Genomic DNA, 26,968 nt, shown 5'->3' on the forward strand with positions numbered 1-26,968 from the left:
TGCCCACACAGCACACCCTCTGCTGCCCACACAGCACACCCTCTGCTGCCCATACAGCACACCCTCTGCTGCCCGCACAGCGCACCCTCTGCTGCCCGCACAGCACACCCTCTGCTGCCCGCACAGCACACCCTCTGCTGCCCACACAGCGCACCCTCTGCCCGCACAGCGCACCTTCTGCTGCCCACACAGCGCACCCTCTGCTGCCCACACAGCGCACCTTCTGCTGCCCACACAGCGCACCCTCTGCCCGCACAGCACACCCTCTGCTGCCCGCACAGCGCACCCTCTGCTGCCCACACAGCACACCCTCTGCTGCCCACACAGCGCACCCTCTGCCCGCACAGCACACCCTCTGCTGCCCGCACAGCGCACCCTCTGCTGCCCGCACAGCGCACCCTCTGCCCGCACAGCACACCCTCTGCTGCCCACACAGCGCACCTTCTGCTGCCCACACAGCGCACCCTCTGCCCGCACAGCGCACCCTCTGCTGCCCACACAGCGCACCCTCTGCCCGCACAGCACACCCTCTGCCCGCACAGCACACCCTCTGCTGCCCACACAGCACACCCTCTGCCCGCACAGCACACCCTCTGCCCACACAGCACACCCTCTGCCCGCACAGCACACCCTCTGCCCGCACCCCCTCAGCAAAACCCTGCTGCCCATCACAGCTCTGCTCCAGTTTGAAGCCATTGCCCCCATCCTGTCCCTGCAGGCCTTTGGGAACAGTCCCTCTGCAGCCTGCATGTACCCCCCCAAGGCACTGGCAGGCAGCTCTAAGGTCTGCCTGGAGCCTTCTCCTCTCCAGGCTGCACACCCCCAGCTCCCTCAGCCTGTCCTCACAGCAGAGCTGATCCAACCCCCTGAGCATTTCTATGCCCCTCTGCTGGACCTGCTCCAGCAGTTCCATGTCCTTCCTGCACTGAGGGCTCCACAGCTGGCCCCAGCCCTGCTGCTGAGGTCTCCCCAGAGCAGAGCAGAGGGGCAGGATCCTCTCTCCATCTCTGCCCACGCTGCTCTGGATGCAGCCCAGGCTGCCCTTGGCCTTCTGTGCTGCCACTGCCCAGTGCTGGCTCCTGCCCAGCTCCTCCCCCCACAGCCTTTTCCTCAGGGCTGCTTTCCATCACCTCCTCCCTCAGCCTCTATTGACAGTGAGGATTGTTCCAGCGCAGGTGCAGGACCCTGCATTTGCACTTGTTGAACCTCAAGAGGTTCACCTGGGCACACCTCTCCAGCCTGGCCAGGTCCCTCTGGATGCCATCCTGTCCCTCTGGTGCATCGACAGCACCACACAGCTTGGTGCTATCTGCACACTTGCTGCTGGTGCCTTGATCCCTGTCTATAGCAGTGATAAAAACACCAAACAGCAGAGGTGCCAGCAGGGACCCCTGAGGGACATCACCTGGCACTGCCTCACACTGCACAAGTAAGTGCCCTTGGAGCTCAGAATGGAAACTGCCAAGGGATCATGGCAGGGGTGGGAAGAGACCTCCAGAGACTGAGTCCACTGCCCCTGGCAGAGCAGCACCACCCAGAACACACCCAGGTGGGTCTGGAGTGTCTCCAGAGAAGGAGACTCCACAACCTCCGTGGGCAGCCTGCTGCAGGGCTCCAGCACCCTTGAACAAGTTCCCTCTCATGTTTAGCTTGTCCCTCTGTACTCAGCAGTGCAGAGGACACACCCTGAGTCCTGGCTTCACTGTTAGGCTCCTCACTACAGGAAGGACATTGAGGTGCATGGGGAGCCTGTCTGGAGAAGGGCAAAGAGGCTCATTTAGGGCCTGGGTTAGGAACTGGCTGGAGGGCTGGACCCAGAGAGTGGTGGTGAATGGTGCCACATCCAGCTGGCAGCTGTCACTAGTGGTGTCCCTCGGGGATCAGTGCTGGGCCCCATCCTCTTTAACAGCTTCATAGATGATCTGGATGAGGGCATGGAGTCAGTCATCAGCAAGTGTGCAGAAGACACCAAGCTGGGGGCAGATGTGGCTGGGTTGGAGGGCAGAAGGGCTCTGCAGTGGGACCTTGACCACCTGGACAGATGGGCAGAGTCCAAGGGGATGGCTTCAATAGCTCCAAGTGCAGGGTGCTGCACTTTGGCCACAGCAACCCCATGCAGAGATACAGGCTGGGGTCGGAGTGGCTGAGAGCAGCCAGACAGAGAGGGATCTGGGGGTGCTGACTGATACCTGCCTGAACATGAGCCAGCAGTGTGCCCAGGTGGCCAAGAGAGCCAGTGGCATCCTGGCCTGCATCAGGAATGGTGTGGCCAGCAGGAGCAGGGAGGTCATTCTGCCCCTGTACTCTGCACTGGTTAGACCACACCTTGAGTGCTGTGTTCAGTTCTGGGCCCCCCAGTTTAGGAGGGACATTGAGATGCTTGAGCGTGTCCAGAGAAGGGCAACGAGGCTGGGGAGAGGCCTTGAGCACAGCCCTACGAGGAGAGGCTGAGGGAGCTGGGATTGGTTAGCCTGGAGAAGAGGAGGCTCAGGGCAGACCTTATTGCTGTCTGCAACTACCTGAGGAGAGGTTGTGGCCAGGAGGAGGTTGCTCTCTTCTCTCAGGTGGCCAGCACCAGAACAAGAGGACACAGCCTCAGGCTGCGCCAGGGGAGATTTAGGCTGGAGGTGAGGAGAAAGTTCTTCCCTGAGAGAGTCATTGGACACTGGAATGGGCTGCCCGGGGAGGTGGTGGAGTCGCCGTCCCTGGAGCTGTTCAAGGCAGGACTGGACGTGGCACTTGGTGCCATGGTCTAGCCTTGAGCTGTGTGGTAAAGGGTTGGACTTGATGATCTGTGAGGTCTCTTCCAACCCTGATGATATCATGATACTGTGATACAAGTCAGGGGCAGCTGAGGGAACAAAATCCCCATGAGGCTTCATTTGAGGGCTCACTGGTCCTTCCTGCGTGCTCCTCCCACTTACTTCTGACACTTGGTGCTGGCACTGCTGTGAAGCTGCACCTGGTCACTGCACTGCTGAGCTCTTCTTGCCCAGCCCTAGCTGACCTGAGGAGCTGAGCATGGGCAGCAACTCTTCACACTGTGCAAACTGGAAAAGCAGCAACCTGCTTGTGGGAAGCTCAGGGGAAGAGCTCAGGCATGAATCCCACCACACACATGCTGGACAACCTCTTCAGTGGGAGTTAACACTCAGCAGGAAAGGGCAGCTTGAATCCCATCAGAGACTTCAGATTTGGGAGGAAAGAGAAGGCTCTAGGGGGAGCTCAGAGCAGCCTTCCAGTGCCTGAAGGGGGCTCCAAGCAGGCTGCAGAGGGACTGTTCCCAAAGGCCTGCAGGGTCAGGACAAGGACTATGGTTTGGAATGAGAGCAGAGCAGATGAGATTGGAAGTGAGGAACAAGCTCTGCACCAGGAGGCTGCTGGAACACTGCAGCAGGTTGCCCAGGGAGGTGTCCTGGAGGTGTCCAAGGTGAGGCTGGACAGGGCTGTGGGCAACCTGCTGTAGTGGAGGATGTCCCTGCTGAGTGCAGGGGGTTGAGCTGGATGAGCTTTGGAGGTCCCTTCCAGCCCAGCCCATGCTGTGATTCCATGACTGCCCCTTCAGGTAGCTCTCTTCATTTAAAGGTTGACCTGATCCAACTTTCCTTAGACCAGAATGTCCCCAGCAGTGTTCCAGTACCCTGGGGAACATCCTGAGTGCTCCTCAGGATTGAAGCACTCCCAGGACAATCACTTAGCCACCCCCAGCCCTCCTCGGGCTCCAATTCCCGTTTTAAACAGGACAAAGCCCAGCAGAGCTGGGCCTGGCCAATCCCTGATCACTCCCACAGGGAAACAGTTCTCAGCTCCAGCCTAGCCCTGTCCTGGCACAAGTTCAGGACATTCCCTCCCCTTCTATCAGCTCAGACTAGGGAGCAGAGCCCAACCCCAGCTCACTGCAGCCTCCTCTCAGGGAGCTGCAGACAGCAATGAGCTCTGCCCTCAGCCTCCTCTGCTCCACACTGCACACCCACAGCTCCCTCAGCTGCTCCTCCCCAGACCCTTCCCCAGCTTTGCTGCCCTTCTCTCGACCTGCTCCAGACCCTCAGTGTCCTTCTGAGAGTGAGGAGCCCAAAACTGAACCCAGCACTCCAGCTGTGGCCTCTTCAATGCTGAACATAGGGGGACAAATCCTGCCCTGCTCCTGCTGCCCACAGCAGTGCTGCTCCAGGCCAGGCTGCTGGTGCCCTTCTTGCCCAGCTGGGCACAGCCTGGCACATCTGCAGCTGCTGGCACCCAGCACCCCCGGGGATTTGTCTGCTGGGCACTTTCCAGCCACTCTGCCCCCAGCCTGGAGCCTTCATGGGGCTGCTGTGACCCAAGTGCAGGATCCAGCACTTGGCCCTGTTAGACATCACACAGCTGACCTCAGACCATGGATCCAGCCTGGCCAAATCTCTCTGCAGAGCCTTCCTGCCCTCCAGCAGATCAACACTGCCACCCAGTGTGGTGTCACCTGCACTGAAGGTTTACAATCACCAGACTGAAGAAATGAAGGAAGCCCAGCCCTGGCAACAGCCATGCCTGAACTGCTCCTGCCACTCCTGCAGCTCAGCAGAGCATTCCCTCTCTCACCTGGAGCACTGCTCCTCAGTTCCAACCCTCACCTGGAGCACTGCTCCTCAGTCTCAAACCCTCACCTGGAGCACTGCTCCTCAGTCTCAAACCCTCACCTGGAGCACTGCTCCTCAGTCTCAAACCCTCACCTGGAGCACTGCTCCTCAGTCTCAAACCCCAGACTGCAAGCAGAGTTGGCATCTAACAACTCAAAGGTCATCTCAAACGAGCTCAGTGCCTTCATGCCATTAAAATCCTCACCAGCTGAAGCTTCTGAGGCACAGGCTGGAAGCACTGAAAGAAGGCAGCAGTGGGAGAGATGCTCACAGCCCACGGGACAGCAGCAGTGGCACAGCCCTGCACAGCCCACGGCAGAGCAGCAGTGGCACAGCCCTGCACAGCCCATGGCAGAGCAGCAGTGGCACAGCCCTGCACAGCCCATGGCAGAGCAGCAGTGGCACAGCCCTGCACAGCCCACCGGACAGCAGCAGTGGCACAGCCCTGCACAGCCCATGGCAGAGCAGCAGTGGCACAGCCCTGCACAGCCCACAGGAGAGCAGCAGTGGCACAGCCCCTCACAGCCCACGGGACAGCAGCAGTGGGAAGGATTTCTGGCACACAGGAGTGCCATAGGTGCCCTGGCAGAGCCCCGGGCAGGGCAGGGGCAGACTCGTCCCCACCTGGCGGCGCTGGTGCAGCGCTGCTGAGCTGGCAGGAGGGCTGGGGACAGCCACGGCGCTGCCGTGCGGCAGGGAGCCAGCAGAGAGCAGAGGCTGCAGGCAGCAGAGCAGCCCAGAGCCAGCAGAGAGCAGAGGCTGCAGGCAGCAGAGCAGCCCAGAGCCAGCAGAGAGCAGAGGCTGCAGGCAGCAGAGCAGCCCAGAGCCAGCAGAGGGCAGAGGCTGCAGGCAGCAGAGCAGCCCAGAGCCAGCAGAGAGCAGAGGCTGCAGGCAGCAGAGCAGCCCAGAGCCAGCAGAGAGCAGAGGCTGCTGGCAGCAGAGCAGCCCAGAGCCAGCAGAGAGCAGAGGCTGCTGGCAGCAGAGCAGCCCAGAGCCAGCAGAGAGCAGAGGCTGCAGGCAGCAGAGCAGCCCAGAGCCAGCAGAGAGCAGAGGCTGCTGGCAGCAGAGCAGCCCAGAGCCAGCAGAGAGCAGAGGCTGCAGGCAGCAGAGCAGCCCAGAGCCAGCAGAGAGCAGAGGCTGCAGGCAGCAGAGCAGCCCAGAGCCAGCAGAGAGCAGAGGCTGCTGGCAGCAGAGCAGCCCAGAGCCAGCAGAGAGCAGAGGCTGCAGGCAGCAGAGCAGCCCAGAGCCAGCAGAGAGCAGAGGCTGCTGGCAGCAGAGCAGCCCAGAGCCAGCAGAGAGCAGAGGCTGCAGGCAGCAGAGCAGCCCAGAGCCAGCAGAGAGCAGAGGCTGCAGGCAGCAGAGCAGCCCAGAGCCAGCAGAGAGCAGAGGCTGCTGGCAGCAGAGCAGCCCAGAGCCAGCAGAGAGCAGAGGCTGCAGGCAGCAGAGCAGCCCAGAGCCAGCAGAGAGCAGAGGCTGCAGGCAGCAGAGCAGCCCAGAGCCAGCAAAGAGCAGAGGCTGCTGGCAGCAGAGCAGCCCAGAGCCAGCAGAGAGCAGAGGCTGCAGGCAGCAGAGCAGCCCAGAGCCAGCCCAGCTGCTGCTGCAGGCAGCAGAGCAGCCCAGAGCCAGCCCAGCTGCTGCTGCAGGCAGCAGAGCAGCCCAGAGCCAGCAGAGAGCAGAGGCTGCTGGCAGCAGAGCAGCCCAGAGCCAGCAGAGAGCAGAGGCTGCAGGCAGCAGAGCAGCCCAGAGCCAGCAGAGAGCAGAGGCTGCAGGCAGCAGAGGAGCCCAGAGCCAGCAGAGGGCAGAGGCTGCAGGCAGCAGAGCAGCCCAGAGCCAGCAGAGAGCAGAGGCTGCAGGCAGCAGAGCAGCCCAGAGCCAGCAGAGAGCAGAGGCTGCTGGCAGCAGAGCAGCCCAGAGCTAGCAGAGAGCAGAGGCTGCAGGCAGCAGAGCAGCCCAGAGCCAGCAGAGAGCAGAGGCTGCAGGCAGCAGAGCAGCCCAGAGCCAGCAGAGAGCAGAGGCTGCAGGCAGCAGAGCAGCCCAGAGCCAGCAGAGAGCAGAGGCTGCAGGCAGCAGAGTAGCCCAGAGCCAGCAGAGGGCAGAGGCTGCAGGCAGCAGAGAATCCCAGAGCCAGCAGAGAGCAGAGGCTGCAGGCAGCAGAGCAGCCCAGAGCCAGCAGAGGGCAGAGGCTGCTGGCAGCAGAGCAGCCCAGAGCCAGCAGAGGGCAGAGGCTGCTGGCAGCAGAGCAGCCCAGAGCCAGCAGAGAGCAGAGGCTGCAGGCAGCAGAGCAGCCCAGAGCCAGCAGAGGGCAGAGGCTGCAGGCAGCAGAGCAGCCCAGAGCCAGCAGAGGGCAGAGGCTGCAGGCAGCAGAGCAGCCCAGAGCCAGCAGAGAGCAGAGGCTGCTGGCAGCAGAGCAGCCCAGAGCCAGCAGAGGGCAGAGGCTGCTGGCAGCAGAGCAGCCCAGAGCCAGCAGAGAGCAGAGGCTGCAGGCAGCAGAGCAGCCCAGAGCCAGCAGAGAGCAGAGGCTGCAGGCAGCAGAGCAGCCCAGAGCCAGCAGAGAGCAGAGGCTGCTGGCAGCAGAGCAGCCCAGAGCCAGCAGAGAGCAGAGGCTGCAGGCAGCAGAGCAGCCCAGAGCCAGCAGAGAGCAGAGGCTGCTGGCAGCAGAGCAGCCCAGAGCCAGCAGAGAGCAGAGGCTGCAGGCAGCAGAGCAGCCCAGAGCCAGCAGAGAGCAGAGGCTGCAGGCAGCAGAGCAGCCCAGAGCCAGCAGAGAGCAGAGGCTGCTGGCAGCAGAGCAGCCCAGAGCCAGCAGAGAGCAGAGGCTGCAGGCAGCAGAGCAGCCCAGAGCCAGCCCAGCTGCTGCTGCAGGAGGGAGCAGCTCTCCCGGGCTGCAGCTGCTCTGCCACACAGCTCTCACCCTGCTGCTCTGAGCAGCCCCAGCACAGCTCTGCTGGCCCCATCCAGCTGCAGATGGAGGGCTGCAGGGTCACCAAGGCTGGAAAACACCTCCAAGGCCTTGGAGCACAACCCCACCATGGCCCTCAGTGACACGGCCACGGGTGTCTTGCACACCTCCAGCCATGGGGACTGCACCACCTGCCTGGGCAGCCTCTGCCAATCCCTGACCACTCTGGCACCAAAGGCATCTTGCCTCAGCTCCAACCTAACCCTGCCCTGGCACAATTCCAGGCCATTGCCTCTGGTCTTGTCATCAGTTATCTGGGAGAAGAGGCCAGCATCAGCCCCACTCCACCCTCCCCTCAGGGAGCTGTAGAGAGCAATGAGGTCTCCTCTCTGCCTCCTCCAGGCTGCACACCCCCGGCTCCCTCAGCCTCCCCTCACCACACCTGACCCCCAAGCCCCTCACCAGCTTTGTTGCTGCAGCCCAGAGCCACTCCTGACCTGCTCATACACCACTGACAGCAGAAGCAGCCTGAGAGCAGCTCAAGCTTTAACACCTGACCTTGGAAGGAAGCTTCCTTCCAGCTCCTCGGCTGCTGCAGCTCCACTCACCTGGCTGCCAGCTCTGGTTCAGCCTGCAGCAGCTGAGTTGGAGCAGCAGAGAGGAACCAGGGGTCTGGAATCTGGAGCAGGGCAGTTGTTGCTGAGAACGTTTGGAAGCCCAGGTGGAGGAGCTGGATGTGATGAGAGAGCCAGGGAAGATGGGAAGAGCTTAGCAAGCTGCTCAGGTGTCAGAGGTGCCCAGGGAGGTGAGGCAGCAGTGCAGCAGGCCAGAGGCAGGGCAGGCAGAGCTGAAAGGTGTCTGTCTGACAGACACTGCTGCATTTCAACGTCACTCTGTGGCACCAGCTGCCAAGTTTGCTGTCACCTGCAGGGAGCACACAGAGCTGGACTGCAGCCTGCAGGTGCCTCTGCTTCTGGCACTGGCACTACCACCTGAGAAACAGAGGTGCTTCCCTCAGCAGTCACAGATGGCACTGGGCTCCAAGGGACCCTCCAAGGGCATCTGGTGCAACCTCCTACAGGCAGCAGGGACAGCTCCAGCTGGAGCAGGCTGCACAGGGACACAGCAAGGCTGAGCTGGAATGGCTGCAGGGATGGGGCCTCAAGCACAGCCCTGGGCAGCCTGTGCCAGGCTCTGCCCACCCTTACTCTGCACAACTCCCTCCTGATGCCCAACCTAACTCTGCCCTGCTCCACTGCCAAACCACTGCCCTCAGCCTGTCCCCACAGCCCCTTCTGAGCAGTCCCTCCCCAGCCTGCCTGCAGCTCCCCTGCAGGTACCGAAATGCATCTCTGAGCTCTCCCTGCAGCCTTCTCTTCTCCAGGCTGCACAGTCCCAACTCTCCCAGCCTGTCCCCATAGCAGAGGCTCTGCAGCCCTCTGAGCATCTTGGTGGCCTCCTCTGGACCCTTTCCAGCAGGTGCAGGTCTCTCCTGTGCTGGGGTCCCACAGCTGGCCCCAGCCCTGCAGCTGAGGTCTCCCCAGAGCAGAGCAGAGGGGCAGGATCCCCTCTCTCCAGCTCTGCCCACACTGCTGTGGATGCAGCCCAGGCTGCCCTTGGCCTTCTGTGCTGCCAGTGCCCACTGCTGGCTCCTGCCCAACTTCTCCCCCACCAGCACCCCCAAGGCCTCCTCTGCAGGGCTGCTCTCAGTCTCATCACCCCCAGCCTGGGCTGTCCCAATCAGCCTTCTCTGGGCCTGCAGTGCAAGACCTCACATTATAGACAGCAGGTGAAAAGTTAGCAGTGGCCCTAGAGCAGGACACAAATGCAAACTGCTGCAGCCCTCACTTCCACATGGTAAGAGCCTCAGCCAGGTAAGAGCCTCAGCCAGGTAAGAGCCTGGGCCAGCTTGGAGCTCTCCTCCTTAAAGCAGTCCATTGCTTTCAGCTGCAAACCCTCCTGTCTCCCCACGCAGCTGCACCCAAGCACAGACCACACCTCTCTGCAAGTATTTGCTAAGACACAGCTGGGTTTGCATCCAAGTGAACCAGAACCTGCATCCCAGGCACATCCCACGTGTCCAAAGGCCATGGAATCATCACAAAAGCATTCCCAGGCTGTGCAGAGGGACACAGCACATGCTGAACACCCCCAGCACACAAAACTTGTGCTAAGCCAGTAGAGTGGGGGGGGTTTACTGGTTGGGGTTTATAATGCAAGGATCTCTGCTGTCCAGGTGTGGTTCCTCTCATCCTATCTCCTGATACCAGGGAGAAGAGACCAACCCCACCTGGCTCCAGCCACCTCTCAGGTTGCTGCAGACAGCAATGAGCTCTGCCCTCAGCCTCCTCTGCTCCACACTGCACACCCCCAGCTCCCTCAGCTGCTCCTCCCCAGCCCTGCTCTCCAGACCCTTCCCCACCTCTGTTGCTGTTCTCTGGACCTGCTCCTACCCCTCAATGTCCTTCCTGGAGTGAGAAGCCCAACACTGAAGCCAGGATTCAAGCTGTGGCCTCATCAGTGCTGAGCACAGGGAGACAAACCCTGCCCTGCTCCTGCTGGCCACACCCCAGCTTTGTCCTTAACACTCAGGATGCAGAATGTGGAAGTCTGAAATGCCCTTAGCAGCAAACCACTGGGCATGAACAGAGCCATCTGATGAGCTCCATGCATGCAACCATCGATCTGTTGGAGGGTAGCAGAGCCCTGCAGAGGGACCTGGCCAGGCTGGATGGGTGGGCAGAGGACAAGGGGATGAGACTGAACAAGGCCAAGGGCAGGGTTCTGCACTTTGGCCACAACAAGCCCAAGCAGCACTACAGGCTGGGGCCAGAGTGTCTGAGAGCAGTCAGGCAGAGAGGGAGCTGGGGGTGGTGGGAGAGAGGAGCTGCAGAGGAGGCAGCAGTGCCCAGGTGGGCAGCAGAGCCAATGGCATCCTGGGCTGGCTGAGGAGCAGTGTGGGCAGCAGGACAAGGGAGGTTCTTGTGCCCCTGTGCTCAGCACTGCTCAGGCCACTCCTGGAGTGCTGTGTCCAGCTCTGGGCTCCTCCATTGCAGAGAGATGCTGAGGTGCTGGAAGGTGTTTGGAGAAGGGCAGCAAGGCTGGGGAGGGGCCTGGAGCACAGCCCTGTGAGGAGAGGCTGAGGGAGCTGGGGGGGTGCAGCCTGCAGCAGAGGAGGCTCAGGGCAGAGCTCATTGCTGCCTGCAGCTGCCTGCAGGGAGGCTGTAGCCAGGTGGGGTTGGGCTCTGCTGCCAGGCAGCCAGCAGCAGAAGAAGGGGACACAGCCTGAAGCTGTGCCAGGGCAGGTCTAGGCTGGATGTTGTTAGGAAGTTGTTGTCAGAGAGAGTGATTGGCACTGGAATGGGCTGCCCAGGGAGGTGGTGGAGTGGCTGTGGCTGGAGGTGTTGCAGCCAAGCCTGGCTGGGGCACTGAGTGCCATGGTCTGGTTGGTTGGGCAGGGCTGGGTGCTAGGTTGGGCTGCCTGAGCCTGGAGCTCTCTGCCAGCCTGCCTGATTCTGTGACTCAGTGATTCAAAGCAGCATTGCCAGAGATAGAGAGAGGGGATCCTGCCCCTCCACTCTGCCTGGAGACCTCACCTGGAACACTGTGTCCAGCTGTGGATCCCTCTTTACAGGAAGGACATGGATCTGGTGCAGCAGGTCCAGAGGAGGCCACAGACATGCTCAGGGGCTGGATCAGCTCTGCTCTGGGGACAGACTGAGGGAGCTGGGGGTGTTCAGTATGAAGAAGAGAATGCTCTGGGGAGAACTCAGAGCTGCTTTCCAGTACCTGCAGGGAGCTCCAAGCAGCCTGCAGAGGGACTGTTCCCAAAGGCCTGCAGGGACAGGATGAGGGCAATGGCTTCAAACCAGAGCAGAGCAGATTGAGATTGGCTGTGAGGAACAAGTTCTGCACCAGGAAGCTGCTGGAACACTGCAACAGGTTGCCAGGGAGGTGGCTGAGGCCCCATCCCTGGAGATGTTCAAGGTGAGGCTGGACAGGGCTGTGAGCAACCTGCTCTGGTGGAGGATGTCCCTGCTGAGTGCAGGGGGCTGGACTGGATGACTTCTGGAGGTCACTTCCAACCCAGACCATTCTGTGACTCTGTGTCAGCTCCTGCACTCCCTCTGGAGGATTTCTTGCTGCAAGTAAGACCCCCAGAAAGATGAGACAGCAGGCAGAGTGCCAGCAAGACACAGAATGGTTCCTTTTGGTATCATCTGAAGACAGTAAACCATATCCTGCCCTTCCAGGAATGCTCTTAGCAGAGTAAAGCACCTGAAAAGCAACCATTGCTGCCTCCTTGTCCTAGAATTGGTCCCTGAAGACCTAAAAGTAGGGAAGATGGATCAAATAAATCAGAAATATCCACTGAAAACTTGGATTAGTGAATCTTTTAAAATCAAAGCTGGGAGGCTCTCTGCTTTGTTTGGAAAAAGAAAGCCAACACCCAGTGCATAGGAGCTGTGGCTGCCCCCTCCCTGGAGGGGTTCAAGGCCAGGCTGGACGAGGCCTTGAGCAGCCTGTGCTGGTGGGAGGTGTCCTGCCCACGGCAGGGGATGGCTGGAACTGAATGAGCTTTGCCATCCCTTCTGACCCAAGCCATGCCAGGACCCTCTAAAGAAAAGGGAGCCTGGAGAAGAGAAGGCTCTGGGGAGACCTAACAGCAGCCTCCCAGCACCTGAAGGGGGCTGTAAGAAGGATGGAAGGAGACTCTGCCCAGGCCTGCAGGGACAGGACAAGAGGCAGTGGTTTGAAATGAGAGCTCCCCAGCTCAAGAGGGACAAGGCTATACTGAGAGTGCCCAGTGGAGGCTGTGAGGGTGATGAAGGGACTGAAGCATCTGTGTGATGAGGTGGGGTGAAGCCTTGAGCAACCTGTGCTGGTGGGAGGTGTCTCTGCTCAGGCAGGGAGGCAGAACTGGATGAATTTGGAGGTCCCTTCCAGCCCAACCCATTCTGAGATTCTCTGCATTAAGCCACTGCTGTCAGCACAAAGCCCTCTAAAGAGCACAGATATCCTGGGTTCTAAACAGACAACCCCCACTGAGCTCCCCTGGGCTGTTCTCTTTGCCAACCAAGCCCTGAGGATGGAAATGAAAAGCCAAGGTCACACCAGGTCTTCAGCCTTGGGTGACTGGGACAACGAGGACACTGAAACCATCTTGCCTTGCCCTGTTTGCTACCCACACACTGCCTGAAGTGCCTGGGCAGATCTGCAGGCATGTTCTCTACCTTCCCTGCAGCACTTTGTCTTTGGGGATGTGCAGTTTTGCCTGACTGGTACCTTGCTTGCTGGTGGGGGGTGGGGAAGATAAGAGAGAGCCTTTTACTTGCAACATCTTCCCCCTTGGCAAGAGGCTGAAGGCAGGTTGAACATGAAGGGTGCTGTTTCCAGCTTGAAAGCACACAGCCAGGCCAGCCAGAGCCTTGGACAGCTGCAGTTACACTGCTGAGTTACTTCCAGCAGCTCATGTCAGCAAATCAGTTGGGATAAGCTGTGACCAAAGTGTCCACTGCCTGCATGGATTCACTGTCAAAGACACAACAAGGTCTCGGAGCTGTTCCTGCAGCTCTTCTTCCTCAGGAGCTGCTCAGGTCACATCCAGCTGCCACAAAACTCCATTGCTCTGGTTTCACACAAGCTCCACATCTCTTAATCATAGCAGCACAGAATGGTTTGGGTTAGAAGGGACCTTGAAGACCACTGCCAGCACTCCCAAGTCCTTCTCTGCAGGGCTGTTCTCAATCTCATCACTCCCAGCCTGGATTGGTATCAAGGACTGCCCTGACCCTAGGGCAGGACCTTGCACTGTGCCTTATTGAGCCTCATGAGGTTCTCCTCAGCCACCTCTGCAGCCTGCCCAAGTCTCTCTGGATGGCTCCATCCCATCCTTCAGCCTTATTAACCACACCACTCAGCTTGGAACCACCTGCACACTTGCTGAGGGTGTCTCAGCCTCACTGCCTGTAGCACTGATGAAAGTATTGCACAGCAGTGGTGCCAGCACAGACCCTTGAGGGACACCACTTGTGACCCATCTCCACTGGACATCAGCCACTGACCATTACCCTTCAGATGCAACCACCCAATCAGTTCCTTACCCACAGGACAGCCCATCCACCAAATCCACAGCTCTCCAGTCTAGACAGAAGGCTGTTTGGAGGGGGACTGTGGCAAAGGCTTCACAAAACCTTCCAGTTCTTCTCCAAGTACCTGATTTCTAAGGTCCCTTCCAACCTAAGCCATTCTAGGATCTAACCTGAGCTCCTGAGTGCCAAGACCAGCACTGAAGCTGTCCACAAAGGCACCACTCTCCTAGACAATCACCAGGAGAACAAAGCAACAGCTCCAGAGTATCAGAGCTTACAGTTTAAGGAATCAAAAGCACTCAAGACCACATGAATTGGTATTAAAAGCAAACAGAAAGTTAGTAAAGCCCCAAGACTATGATGGAAAATGCTAACCCAACAGGCTGCTCTAAGTGGAGAGCTGTACCCAAGCCTCCCACTGGACAATCCTAACCCAACAGGCTGCTCTAACTGGAGACCTGTACCCAAGCCTCCCACTGGACAATCCTAACCCAATAGGCTGCTCTAAGTGGAGAGCTGTACCCAAGCCTTCCAGTGGACAATCCTAACCCAACAGGCTGCTCTAAGTGGAGACCAGTACCCAAGCCTCCCACCCCAGGCAGCACTAGAACTAACTGCCTGTCTGGAAAGAGCTGCTGAGCCTGCAGCACCAAACTCTCGTCAAGGAGAAAAGAATTCAATGAGTTCACTGAGTCTAAAGTGGAACCACAGACAAGACATCCTAAAGAGAACAGATTCATAACATCACAGGATGGCTTGGGTCAGAGGGGACCTCAAAGCTCAGCCAGCTCCAACCCCCTGCCATGGGTGAGGACACCTCTCACCAGAACAGGTTGCTCAAGACCTCATCCAATCTGGTCTTGAACACCTCCAGGGAGGTTGTGGAGCACAGAAGCACCCAATGTGATCTTTGATCACATTGGGTGCTTCTGTGCTCCACAACCTCCCTGGGAAACCTGTGCCAGTGTCTCACCACCCTCAACCTCAGCCAGTGTGGTGAAGGAGTCCATCTGACAAAGAAGGAAATGGTCTGTGCCAAAGTAAACCCTGTAAGCACTCAGGTATAGTTCCCTTCTGTCCCAGAGGCTCCTCCTGCCCTGTAATGTCATCCCCATGCTCCACAGTATTGCTGAGCTCCAGCAAGCAGGAACTGAGGACTTCCAGAAGGTTTCTACTGGCTGCTATCACTCCCATCTCACAGAAGCACAGAAACATCCAGGCTGGCAGAGCCCCTCAGGATCCCCAAGCCCAACCCAGAGCCCTGCTCTGCAAGGCTCACCCTAAACCACAGCCCCAAGCACCACAGCCAAACCACACTGAAACACAGCCAGGGTGGGTGACTCCAGCACCTCCCTGGGCAGCTCATCCCAGTGCCTGACCACTCTTTACATGAAAAAAGTATCTCCTAATGTCCAGTCTAAATCTGCCCAGTGGCAGCTCGAGGCCATTCCCTCTTGTTCTGTCCCCAGTCACCTGTGAGCAGAGCCCAGCAGCAGCCTCTGCACAGCCTCCTCTCAGGTGGCTGCAGCCAGCCATGAGCTCTGCCCTCAGCCTCCTCTCTTTCACACTCACCAGCCCCAGCTCCCTCAGCCTCTCCTCAGCACATTTACTCTCCAGGCCCTTCCTTGCCCTCATCTGCTCTCCTCCAGCACCTCCACATCTCTCTTGCACTGAGTGCCCAAAACTGAACACAACACTGCAGCTGTGGCCTCAGCAGAGCAGAGTCCAAGGGGACAATGCCCTCCCTGCTCCTCTGGCCACAGCATTCCCAGCCAGGATGCCTTTGGCCTTCTGTGCCACCTGGGCACTGCTGCCTCATGCTCAGCTGCTTGTCCATTGCAGCCCCCAGGCCCCTTTCTGCAGGCAGCTCTCCAGCCACACTGCCCCAAGCCTGCAGCACTGCTTGGGGCTGTTGTGGCCCAAGTGCAGGACCTGGCATTTGGCCCTGTTGGAGCTCATCCCATTAACACTGGCCACGGGTCCAATCCATCCAAGTCCCTCTGCAGAGCCTCTCTGCCCCCATAATGACCAACACTGCAGGCTCCTCCATGCCAAGTAGATACTGAGATCAGCCTTCCAGTCAGGACTAGACAAGGACACTGAAGTGCTCCTAACCTGCCAGTAGAAGAGTGAGAGCCTGTGAGCAACAGAAAGGCTCCTGTAAGCACCAAAGTAACCCTGCTGAAGGTTGCCTACACACCCAGTGTCAGAGGCTTTGACTGCTGTCCAAAATCCATTCATCAGGCAACAGCAAAAGCCTTTGGTTAGATTGACCACTCCAAAGCTCAGCACCGTGGCTCACTGCTGATGAACCCACATAGATTCAACTGCTCTGCCTCCCAGCTCTTCATCCCCACAGCTCTCTCTAAGGTTTCCACCTTCCCCAGATGAAACTGTTGGGCAAATGGCAGAGTTATTCTAAGCCAGGCAAAAAAAAAAACCTCTAATGCAATAAAACCATAACTAATTGCCAGAGGAGCATTTTGGGCTGTGCAGAAATCACACAGCAGTTACTCACAAAGTGTCTCTCCACATCATCTCTGATCAGCAGGAATATCTCCTCTGCTCTTCATGCACCTGCAGCCAAAGGGAAAAGAATTCAATGAGTTCACTGAGTCTAAAGTTGAACCACAGACAAGAGAACAGATTCATAACATCACAGGATGGCTTGGGTCAGAGGGGACCCCAAAGCTCAGCCAGCTCCAAGCCCCTGCCATGGGTGAGGACACCTCCCACTAGAGCAGGTTGCTCAAGACCTCATCCAGCCTGGTTCTGAACACCTCCAGGGAGGTTGTGGAGCACAGAAGCACCCAATGTTATCAAAGATCACATTGGGTGCTTCTGTGCTCCACAACCTCCCTGGGAAACCTGTGCCAGTGTCTCACCACCCTCAACCTGTGCCAGTCTCTCACCACCCTCAACCGTGCCAGTCTCTCACCACCTCTCCACCATTTCTTCCTCATCTCCACTCTCACTCTCCCCTCTTCCAGCTCAGAGCCACTGCCCCTCATCCTGGCCCTCCCAGCCCTTGTCACAAGTCCCTCCCCACCTCTCCTGTAGACCCTTCAGGTCCTGGAAGGCTGCACCTCATCCAATCTTGCCTTGAAGATCTCCAGGGAGGTTGGAATGAGTTCATCTTTGATCACATTGGGTGCTTCTGTGCTCCACAACCTCCCTGGGAAACCTGTGCCAGTGTCTCACCACCCCCAACCTGTGCCAGTCTCTCACCACTCTCAACCTGTGCCAGTGTCTTACCACCCCCAACCTGTGCCAGTCTCTCACCACTCTCAACCTGTGCCAGTTTCTCACCACCCCCAACCTGTGCCAGTGTCTCACCACTCTCAACCTGTGCCAGTGTCTCACCACTCTCAACCTGTGCCAGTCTCTCCCCACCTCTCCACAACTTCTTCCTCTTCAGGTCCTGGAAGGCTGCACTAAGGTCTCTCTGGAGCCTTCTTTTCTTTTAGGCATTTGCTTTTTAGCTCCTCCTGGATTCTCCCCAGAGCAGCCAAGATTTGTTCCAAGCATTCCCACGCACCACAACTTTCTCCCAAGTTCACCAACTCTCTCCTGCAGTAAAAATTAGAGAGAGGAAGGCAGCACAAAAACGGAGGAGAAGGCTGCTCCTTGTTTTGCATGCACCACACAGCTCCTAGCTGTGGCAAGAGGGCTGAATTATGAAAGCTAACCAGGAGCAGAGGCAGAGCACATGGCCTAGATTGGTCAAATAATCTCTTGCTTTAACCCAGTTGCTCCTGAGCCTGCCCAGCCCCACCAACAGTTCACCAAACTGGAAGCTGTGACTCATTCCAGGCAGCTCTTAAGAGAGGGAGAGGAACTGCTGGGGTGGGTTCTGTGCAAGAGATGCATTCATTCATTCATGCAAAAGAGGGCAACATCTGCAGGAGGCCCATTCTTAAGATGGAAACACAACATGGATTCAGAAGATGGGATTCAAAAGCTTCCTCCTTTCAGTCTCCTTTCTGCCTCAGGAGTAAGAGACCTTCCAGCCATGAACCACCCCAGTGATTACAGACTACACTGCAGGCTGGATCTGCTGCTTCCCCTTAAAGGGACAATGACAAAGCTGCAGCATTTCCATTTGCTGACATCACTGAGCAGCACACATGGCTAAATATAAACTCTGCAGTGCCCCCTGAAAAAAAAAACCTCCTGGGGTCTGGCCTTTTCTCTCCATTTTACATCTCTTTATCAACCTAACTGAATGGCAACCAGAAAAAAAAGGAGCAGCTGAAGGCATCACAGATTTCCTGCAAGCAATTTAATATTCACCCTCAGGCCAAAGTAGGAATTCCTTTTCCTTGAATTCATACTTTCACCATGCAGATTAAAGTGGCTCAAGGTATAAAGATGGCAGGGATGGCACAAATGTAAGCACAAATCCAGGCTGGGTGAGCAGTGGCTGAGGAGCAGGCTGCAGGAGAAGGACTTGGGGGTGCCAGTTGGTGCCAGAGTGCCCAGCAGGCAGCACTGGTGGCTGCAGCCCAGAGCCAGCTGTGTGCTGGCTGCAGCCAGAGCAGGCAGAGCAGCAGCACAGGGAGGGGATTCTGCCCCTCCACTCTGCTCTGCTCAGCCCTCACCTGCAGCACTGCCTCCAGTGCTGGGGAACACAGCACAAGAACCACCTGGAGCTGCTGCAGAGGGGCCAGAGGAGGCCACCAAGGTGATCAGAGGCTGCAGAAGCTCTGCTGTGGGGGCAGGCTGTGAGAGTTGGGGCTGTTGAGCCTGCAGAAGAGAAGGCTGCAGGGAGAGCTCAGAGCAGCCTTGCAGTGCCTGAAGGGGCTGCAGGAGAGCTGGGGAGGGACTTGTGACAAGGGCTGGGAGTGCCAGGCTGAGGGACAATGGCTTTGAGCTGGGAGAGGGGAGAGTGAGAGTGGAGAGGAGGAAGAGATTGTTGAGAGTGAGGGTGGGGAGAGACTGGCACAGGTTGAGGGTGGTGAGACACTGGCACAGGTTTCCCAGGGAGGTTGTGGAGCACAGAAGCACCCAATGTGATCAAAGATCTGTGCTTCTGTGCTCCACAGCCTCCCTGGAGGTGTTCAAGGCCAGGCTGGATGAGGTTCTGAGCAAGCTGTGCTGGTGGGAGGTGTCCTTGCCCACAGCTGGGATGCTGGAACTGGCTGAGCTTTGGGGTCCCTTCCAACCCAAAACATTCCATGACTCTCTGCAGTGAGTATTTTCAGACATGGTTCCCAGCCCAGTCAGTCACTGTAACAGATTCAGACACAGAACAGAAACTCCTGCAGCTCATCCTCTGCCCTGCACTTGGCTCTGCACCCTTACAAACAGAATTCTGCTCTCCCACAACAGGTCCCAAGCAGTGCTTACTTAGGAGCCTGTCTAAAATGCTGCTCTGTTAGTGAAGGTTCAGACATTCAGTGGAAGGAAATCAGAGGCAGGGTTTGTGAGCATGAATTATAAATCCAGGGTGTGCTTTGCAGTGCTTCCAGAACACCACCAAGGAGACAGCAAAGAGAATTGCTTAGCAGCATCCACCTCAGCCTCTGCCTCTCACTGGTGCTGGAGCAGCTGGCAGGATGAAGTGGTTCTAACCTCCTGCTGTTGCTAGACCTTCAATGTCCTCTTGTTTCCAATAAGCTTCAGGTTGCTGTCTGCTAAAGCAGCCTGCTGGGGACAGGTGAGCTGCTCTCAGAGAATCACTGGGTTGGAAAGGAGCTCAAAGATCAGTCAGTTCCAACCCCTGCCATAGGCAGGGACACCTCCCACTAGAACAGGTCACTCAAGGCCTCATCCAACCTGGTCCTGAACACCTCCAGGGAGGCTGTGGAGCACAGAAGCACCCAATGTGATCTTTGATCTCACTGAATGCTTCTGTGCTCCACCACCTCCCTGGGAAACCTGTGCCAGTGTCTCACCACCCTCAACCTGTGCCAGGGTCTCATCACCCTCAACCTGTGCCAGTCTCTCACCACTCTCACTGCAAAGAACCCTTTCCTAACATCCAGTCTCAATCTCCCCTCTGCCACTTCAAACCCATTTCTCCTCCTCCTCTCATCACCAGACCTTGTCAATAGTCCCTCCCCAGCCCTGCTGCAGCCCCCTGCAGATCCTGCAAGGCCACTCCAAGGTCTCCTCCAAGCCTTCTCCTCTCCAGGCTGCACAGCCCCAACTCTCTCAGCCTGTGCTCAGAGCCCTCTCAGCATCTTGGTGGCCTCCTCTGGACTGGCTCTAACAGTTTGATGTCTCCAGAACTGCACCCAGGACTCCAGAGGGGTCTGATGAAAGCAGAGTACCTACTTCACCTGCCCCCCTGACCCCACAAACATGGGCCAGAAAGTGCCATGGACATATGTGAGCTTGCAGCCCAGAAGGCCAAGGGCAGCCTGGGCTGCACCAAAAGCAGCATGACCAGAGATGTAGAGAGGGGATCCTGCCCCTCCAATCTGCTGAGTCCTCACCTGCTCTGCTACATCCAGATATGGGGTCCTCAACACAGGAAGGACATGGACCTGATGGAGAGGGTCAAGAGGAGGCTACAAAGATGTCCAGAGGACTACAGAACATCCCCCGTGGAGACAGGCTGGGAGAGTTGAGTCTGTTCAGCCTGCAGAAGGCTGCAGGAAGACCTCAGAGCAGCCTTCCAGAACCTGAAGGGGCTTCAGGAGAGCTGGGGAGGGACTTGTGACAAGGGCTGGGAGTGCCAGGACAAGGGACAATGGCTTTGAGCTGGGAGAGGGAAGAGTGAAGAGGAGGAAGAGATTGTTGAGAGTGAGGATGGGGAGAGACTGGCACAGGCTGGGGGTGGTGAGACACTGGCACAGGTTGAGGGTGGTGAGACACTGGCACAGGTTGAGGGTGGTGAGACACTGGCACAGGTTTCCCAGGGAGGTTGTGGAGCACAGAAGCACCCAATGTGATCTTTGATCACATTGGGTGCTTCTGTGCTCCACAACCTCCCTGAAAGTGTTTCAGGGCAGGTTAGATGAGACCTTGAGCAAGCTGTGCTGGTGGGAGGTGTCCCTGCCCATAGCAGGGGGCTGGAACTGGCTGAGCTTTGAGGTCCCTTCCAACCCAACCCATCCCATGAACGATATCCAACCTGCCTCCCTCTGGCCAGGGAGCTAGGAGCTGGATTTCTCACTGCTGGGCAAGTTCCTCAGATGCCTTTGGTTGGTGGCTTCCAGTGTTGCTGTTCCTGTCAGTTTGGCACCACTCTTTCAGAGCAGGACATACATTTAGGTGTCACACTTCATTTCTTCTCTAAGCCCACTGTATTTAACAACCTTCAGCGTGAATTTAGGATGGCAATTTAAAGGAGATGGTAATTCAGACCATAAAATTGATCACAGACAAGTTAAAACTACTTCTAACTCCAACTCCACCAAACTTCTGTGCCACAGAACTCCCTCAGCAGACACCCTGTGAAGATATTCTCCAGCTTCTAGCTCATAGAATCATCACAGAATGGCTCAGGGGAAGGCATCTCAGAGATCATCTATGCCAACTTCCTTGCCATGTGCAGGCACCTTGCCACCTCCCAGCTGTAGTCAGCTGCTCAAGGCCTCATCCAGCCTGGCAGGAGGCAGCCACAGCCTCCCTGGGCAGCCTGTGCCAGGCTCTCACCACCCTCACACTCAGCAACTTCTGCCTCAGCTCCACTCTCAGCCTGCTCTGCCTCAGCTCCAAACCATTGCCCTTGGCCTGGCTCAGACACCCTCAGCCAAAGTCTCTCTGCAGCCTTCCTGCAGGATCCCTTCAGGCACTGGCAGCAGCTCTCAGGTGCCTCTGGAGCCTTCTCCTCTGCAGACTGCACACCCCCAGCTCCCTCAGCCTGTGCTCACAGCAGAGCTGCTCCAGCCCTGGCAGCATCTTTGTGCCCTCCTCTGGCCTCTCTCCAGCAGCTCTGTGCCCTGCTCCTGCTGGGGACAGCAGCCCTGGAGGCAGGGTTGGAGGTGAGGTCTGAGCAGAGCAGAGCCCAGGGGCACTGCTGACTAACCCCCCAGAGAACAAGAGCTTCAGCTCTGGCCTGGGAGCACTAATGAAGGATTCAGGACTGTATCACCCTGCTTGACCTACCAACCACCCTGTGCTGAACAGGAAGCAGCAGCTCCAGGGCAAGCAGTGCCCAGCAGAGCTAAGCTGCACCCTGTTGGCAGCTGCACTGCCCCAGCACGCAGTGAGGACCCTGCAAAGAGCAGGAGCAGGCAGCGTTGTCCCTTTCAGTCACAGCTGCTTCTCTTTGACACTCTTAAATCATAGAATCACAGACTCTCAGGGGTCAGAAGACAACTTGAAAGATCACCCAGGGCAGGTCACACAGGAGCACATTCAGATGGGGCTTCAAAGTCTCCAGAGAAGGAGCCTCCAGAGCCTCTCTGGGCAGCCTGCTCCTGCTCTCCAGCACCCTCACCCCACACAAGTTTCTCCTCACGTCGAGGTGGAGTTCCCTGTGACTGAGTTTACATCCCCTGCCGCTTGTGCTGCCGCTGGGGATGGCTGAGCAGGGCCTGGCTGTCTCCTCCTCACAGCCCCCTGCAGACGCTGAGCAGGTTCCACCTCAGCCTTCTCCTCTCCAGCATCAACAGCCCCAGGGCGCTCATCCTTCCTCATCAGACAGATGGCCCAGCCCCTTCATCATCCTCACAGCCTCTGCTGAAGTGCATCCAGCAGTCTCCTCTAAGTAAGCAGCACTAATTAGAGAAGCTCTCCCTGACCCCAGAGCATTCAGCTAAGCCCCACAGCAGCTTCTGGAAGGCAGGGTGCAGGACGGGCAGCTGCAGCCAGCTTCAGGAGTGAGCTCTCTGTGTCGGCTGGACATGAGCACAGCCCCCACTGGTGTTGCATTACCCGAGGGCAGCATTAATACCTCTCCAATTTCCCCTGAGGATCAATAATTAACAAGCAGAATCTTTGCCATTTTCCACCTGTGACTGACAGCTCTGGAACTCTACAGACACTTGCACTGAAATGCAGGTGCAGTGCCATGGGCTGGTTGGTTGGCCAGGGCTGGGGGAGAGGTTGGGCTGGATGAGCCTGGAGCTCTCTTCCAACCTGCCTGAGCCTAGGATTCTATGGGAAGGAATCACAGAGCACATCAGCTCCATAGGACCACAGAACTGTTGAGCCTGGGAGAGATCTTTGAGGTCAAGTCCAAGCTCCCCCAGAGCTCACCAGGCCACCACTGCTGCTAAGGCACTGCCACTAACCCACAACCCTCAGCACCACATCCATGCTGCTTGTAAAGCCCTCCAAGGATGGGAACTCCACCACCCCCCTGGGCAGCCTGTGCCAGTGCCTGAGAGCCTTTGCTGGGAAGATATTTCTCCTGTCATCTGACTTAAACCTGCCCTGGCTCAACTTCAGGCTGCTGCCTCTTGTCCTCTCACTTGTTGCATGTGAGAAGAGACCAACCCCAGCTGGCTCCAACCTACTTTCAGGGAGCTGTAGAGGGTGTTGAGGTCTCCCTCAGTCTCCTCTTGTGAAGATTAAACAGCTCCAGGTCCTATAAGGTCCCTTCCAACCCATTAAAGCTCAGCCAGTCCCAACCCCCTGCCATAGGCAGGGACACCTCTCACTAGAAGAGGTTGCTCAAGGCCTCATCCAACCTGGCTTGAACAGCTCCAGGGAGGAGGCAGCTACAGCCTTCCTGGGAAGCCTGTGCCAGTGTCTCACCACCTTGACTCTCAACAATTTCTTCCTCATCTTCAGTCTCAGTCTCTGCTCCTCAAGCTTAAAGCTATTCCTACAACTGCAGAACTGTCTGGGCCAGAAGGGACCTCCTGCAGCTCACCCAGTCCAAACCCCTCTGCAGGCAGCAGGGACATCCTCCACTACAGCAGGATGCCCACAGCCCTGTCCAGCCTCACCGTCAGTATTTTCAGGGCTGGGGCCTCAAACACCTCCCTGGGCAACCTGCTGCAGTGTTCCAGCACCCTCATAGTGCAGAACTTGTTCCTCACATCCAATCTAAACCTGCTCTGCTCTCATTCCAAACCATTGCCCCCATCCTGTCCCTGCAGGCTTTGCAAACAGTCTCTTTCCATCCTTCCTGCAGCTCCCTTCAGGTAGCAGAAAGCTGCTCTAGGTTCTCCCCAGAGCCTTCTCCTCCCCAGACTAACACTCCCAGCTCCCTCAGGCTGTCACCACAGCAGAGCTGCTCCCACCCCCTGAGCATTTTGCTGCTCCCTCAGGTCTGTGCCCTTCCTGCATTGAGGGCTCCACAGCTGGAAGCAGCACTGCAGGGGAGGTCTCAGCAGAGCAAAGTGGCAGAACTCCCTCTCTGGATCTGCCTTCAGCCCCTCCACGAGCTGTGCTTAAGGCCCTTCACCAGCCTGGCTGCTGCTCTTTGGACACACTCCAGCACCTCAGTGTCCTGAACTGGCTTCAGTCAGCCACAGAGCTGCAGCCTTCCTGCAGGAAGCCAGTGAAGTGTTGAGACACAACTCCAGCTCCAAGAGCACATCTGATCCTAACAGAACTATCCTCCTGGGATGAAGTGAGGGAGCTCCAGCCACCAAAAGCAATGCTCCCGTGCTCCTGAACTGCCATCACACAATGCCCCTTGGAAACACACCTCAAAGACATGGTCACTAAAAGCTGCATGCACTCTGCTCTAGGAGCACGACATAAAGCAACCTTCAGCAGCTTCACACAAGCTCAGGAGGCTGCAGTAGTATTGAATGCATTAAGAACCAAGCTTCTTGGTGTGGAGCTGCCCTCACACAGCAAGAGGAAACACTTCTCTGTAGAGGACTGAGTCACAGGTGGCTGAATGTGAGCCAGCAATGTGCTCAGGTGGCCAAGAAGGTGATAAGCAGGAGCAGGGCAGTGTGCCCAGGTGGGCAGCAGAGCCAATGGCATCCTAGGCTGGCTCAGCAGCAGTGTGGGCAGCAGGACAAGGGAGGTTCTTGTGCCCCTGTGCTCAGCACTGCTCAGGCCAACTCTGGAGTGCTGTGTCCAGTTCTGGGCTCCTCCATTGCAGAGAGATGCTGAGGTGCTGGAAGGTGTTTGGAGAAGGGCAGCAAGGCTGGGGAGGGGCCTGGAGCACAGCCCTGTGAGGAGAGGCTGAGGGAGCTGGGGGGGTGCAGCCTGCAGCAGAGGAGGCTCAGGGCAGAGCTGATTGCTGCCTGCAGCTGCCTGCAGGGAGGCTGTAGCCAGCTGGGGTTGGGCTCTGCTGCCAGGCAGCCAGCAGCAGAAGGAGGGGACACAGCCTGAAGCTGTGCCAGGGCAGGTCTAGGCTGGATGTTGTTAGGAAGTTGTTGTCAGAGAGAGTGATTGGCACTGGAATGGGCTGCCCAGGGAGGTGGTGGAGTGGCTGTGGCTGGAGGTGTTGCAGCCAAGCCTGGCTGGGGCACTTAGTGCCATGGTCTGGTTGGTTGGGCAGGGCTGGGTGCTAGGTTGGGCTGGCTGAGCCTGGAGCTCTCTGCCAGTCTGCTTGAGTCTATTCTATTGTCTCCCTGTCCTGGGCACTGGGGAGGCCACATCTTGGGCGCTGGGTTCAGTTCTGGGGCCCTCACTCCAAGAAAGACTTTGAGGAGCTGCAGAGGTGCAGAGAAGGGCACAAAGGCTGGGGAAGGGTCTGGAGAGCAGGGCTGGGGAGGAGCAGCTGAGGGAGCTGGGGGGGTTAGTGCAGAGAAGAGGAAGCTGAGGGCAGAGCTGATTGCTCTCTACAGCTCCCTGAGAGGAGGCTGCAGTGAGGTGGGGGCTGGGATCCTCTCCCTAATAACAAATGATAGAATGGGGGGAGATGGCTTCAAGCTGTTCCAGGGCAGGTTTAGGTTGCTCACTGAAAGAAGCTTCTTCACTGAAATAGTTCCCAAACCCTGGAATAGTCCCCCCAGAGAGGTGGTGGAATCACAACCCCTTGAGGATTCCAAGAGGCAGAGATGTGGTGCTGAGGGCCATGGGTTAGTCCCAGCTTTGGCAGTTAGAGAAGGGTTGGACTGGATGATCTGAAAGGGCTTTTCCAGCCCCAGCAACACTCTGCTTAGAATCACATCCAGGCCAAACAGCTGCAAGTTAAGCTGGTCCACAGGCAGCAGGCAATTCTGTGCCACACTGGGTGCCCCTCTATTACCCTGTCCAAGCTGGGAGCTTCAGCAATTCCAGCACAATCCAAGCCCAGGGAACGGATGGACTTGGCTCCCCTTTACACTGAGCCCTGACAAGAGCAGCTCTACATACAGCAGGATCCCAGCCTGGGACAACAGGAGAGGGGGCCAAGGAGAAGGCTGCAGGTCCCACACTGCAGTGACAGAGAGTGTGAGGAGCCAGCACAGGGAGGGGACAAGGAGAGGCAGTAAGAGGGACCAGTGTCCCAAAACCCAGGGAAGCACAAGCAAGGCAAAACAGCTGCCTGCCAGAGCTCCTGACAGCTCAGGAGCTCTGCTGGGCTGCCCAGGGAGGTGGTGGAGACACCGTCCCTGGAGGTGTTCAAGAAGAGACTGGATGAGGCACTCAGTGCCATGGTCTGGTTGACTGGCTAGGGCTGGGTGCTAGGTTGGACTGGATGAGCTTGGAGGTCTCTTCCAACCTGCTTGATTCTGTGATTCTATGTCTTTGCTGTTTCAACACCAGCACTGCTCTGTCTCTTCTGCCCTTTGGCCCAAACCTCTGCACCAGAGTTAGAGAATGGCTGGACTCAAAAATCTCAAAGGTCTGTCCCAGCCAAAATGATGCTGTGACCCTGTGGCCTCTTCAGCCACAGCTGCAGCACCAAGCACCACTCAGAGCTGTGCGCAGCACCCAGCTGGGCTGGCAGTGGAAGCTCTCCAAACTGCTGCTGTCCTACGCCCACAGTCTGGAGAAGGTCCCTGCAGAGGACAGTGCCCATTCCTGGTTCACAGAACCACAGCACCAGGCAGGCTGCCAAAGCCCCTCAGGAGCACCACGGCCAACCTAGAACCCTGCTCAACAGGAGTCACCTTAAACCACAGCCCCAAGTACCACATCCAAAGCACCCTGAAACACAGCCAGGGATGGTGACTCCAGCACCTCCCTGGGCAGCTCATCCCAGGCCCCAAACCTCCCCAGCCTCAGCTTGAGGCCATTTGCCCTTGTTCTGCCTCCAGCTGCCTGTGAGCAGAGCCCAGCAGCAGCCTCTCCACTCCGTCCCCTCAGGTAGTTGCAGGCAGCAATGAGCTCTGCACTCAGCTTCCTCTGTTTCAAACTAGCCAGCCCCAGCAGCGGGGCTGGGGGCCATGTCCAGACTGTAAAGCAAGCATCCTTCCTGCCACTCCTCTGCTGGGGGCCATGTGGGCTCCTGCCTCTGTGCTTCTGCCCAGAGGAAGGGTTTGAATCATCATCTCTCACCAGCCCTGGAAGCAGAGAGCTGTGACTCTCAGCCCACGCAGCTTGCTTCCATCTGCTCCCTTCTGAGGAGTGCA

General features: G+C 57.7%; 1 protein-coding gene across 3 annotated transcripts in view; it reads right to left on the reverse strand.

Moving 5' to 3' along the window:
* Positions 1-26,968, reverse strand: part of KLHL13 (kelch like family member 13) — a 128,065-nt gene that overhangs the window by 81,175 nt on the left and 19,922 nt on the right. For all 3 annotated transcript variants that reach the window (XM_064159641.1, XM_064159640.1, XM_064159636.1), the window contains exon 3: positions 16,120-16,178. In XM_064159641.1, coding sequence (XP_064015711.1) covers positions 16,120-16,139 — 20 coding nt within the window. In that variant the 5' untranslated portion in view covers positions 16,140-16,178. The remainder of the gene's footprint in view (positions 1-16,119; positions 16,179-26,968) is intronic.

This window comes from Pogoniulus pusillus, chromosome 19, assembly GCF_015220805.1.
Source record: "Pogoniulus pusillus isolate bPogPus1 chromosome 19, bPogPus1.pri, whole genome shotgun sequence".
Lineage (NCBI taxonomy): Eukaryota > Metazoa > Chordata > Aves > Piciformes > Lybiidae > Pogoniulus > Pogoniulus pusillus.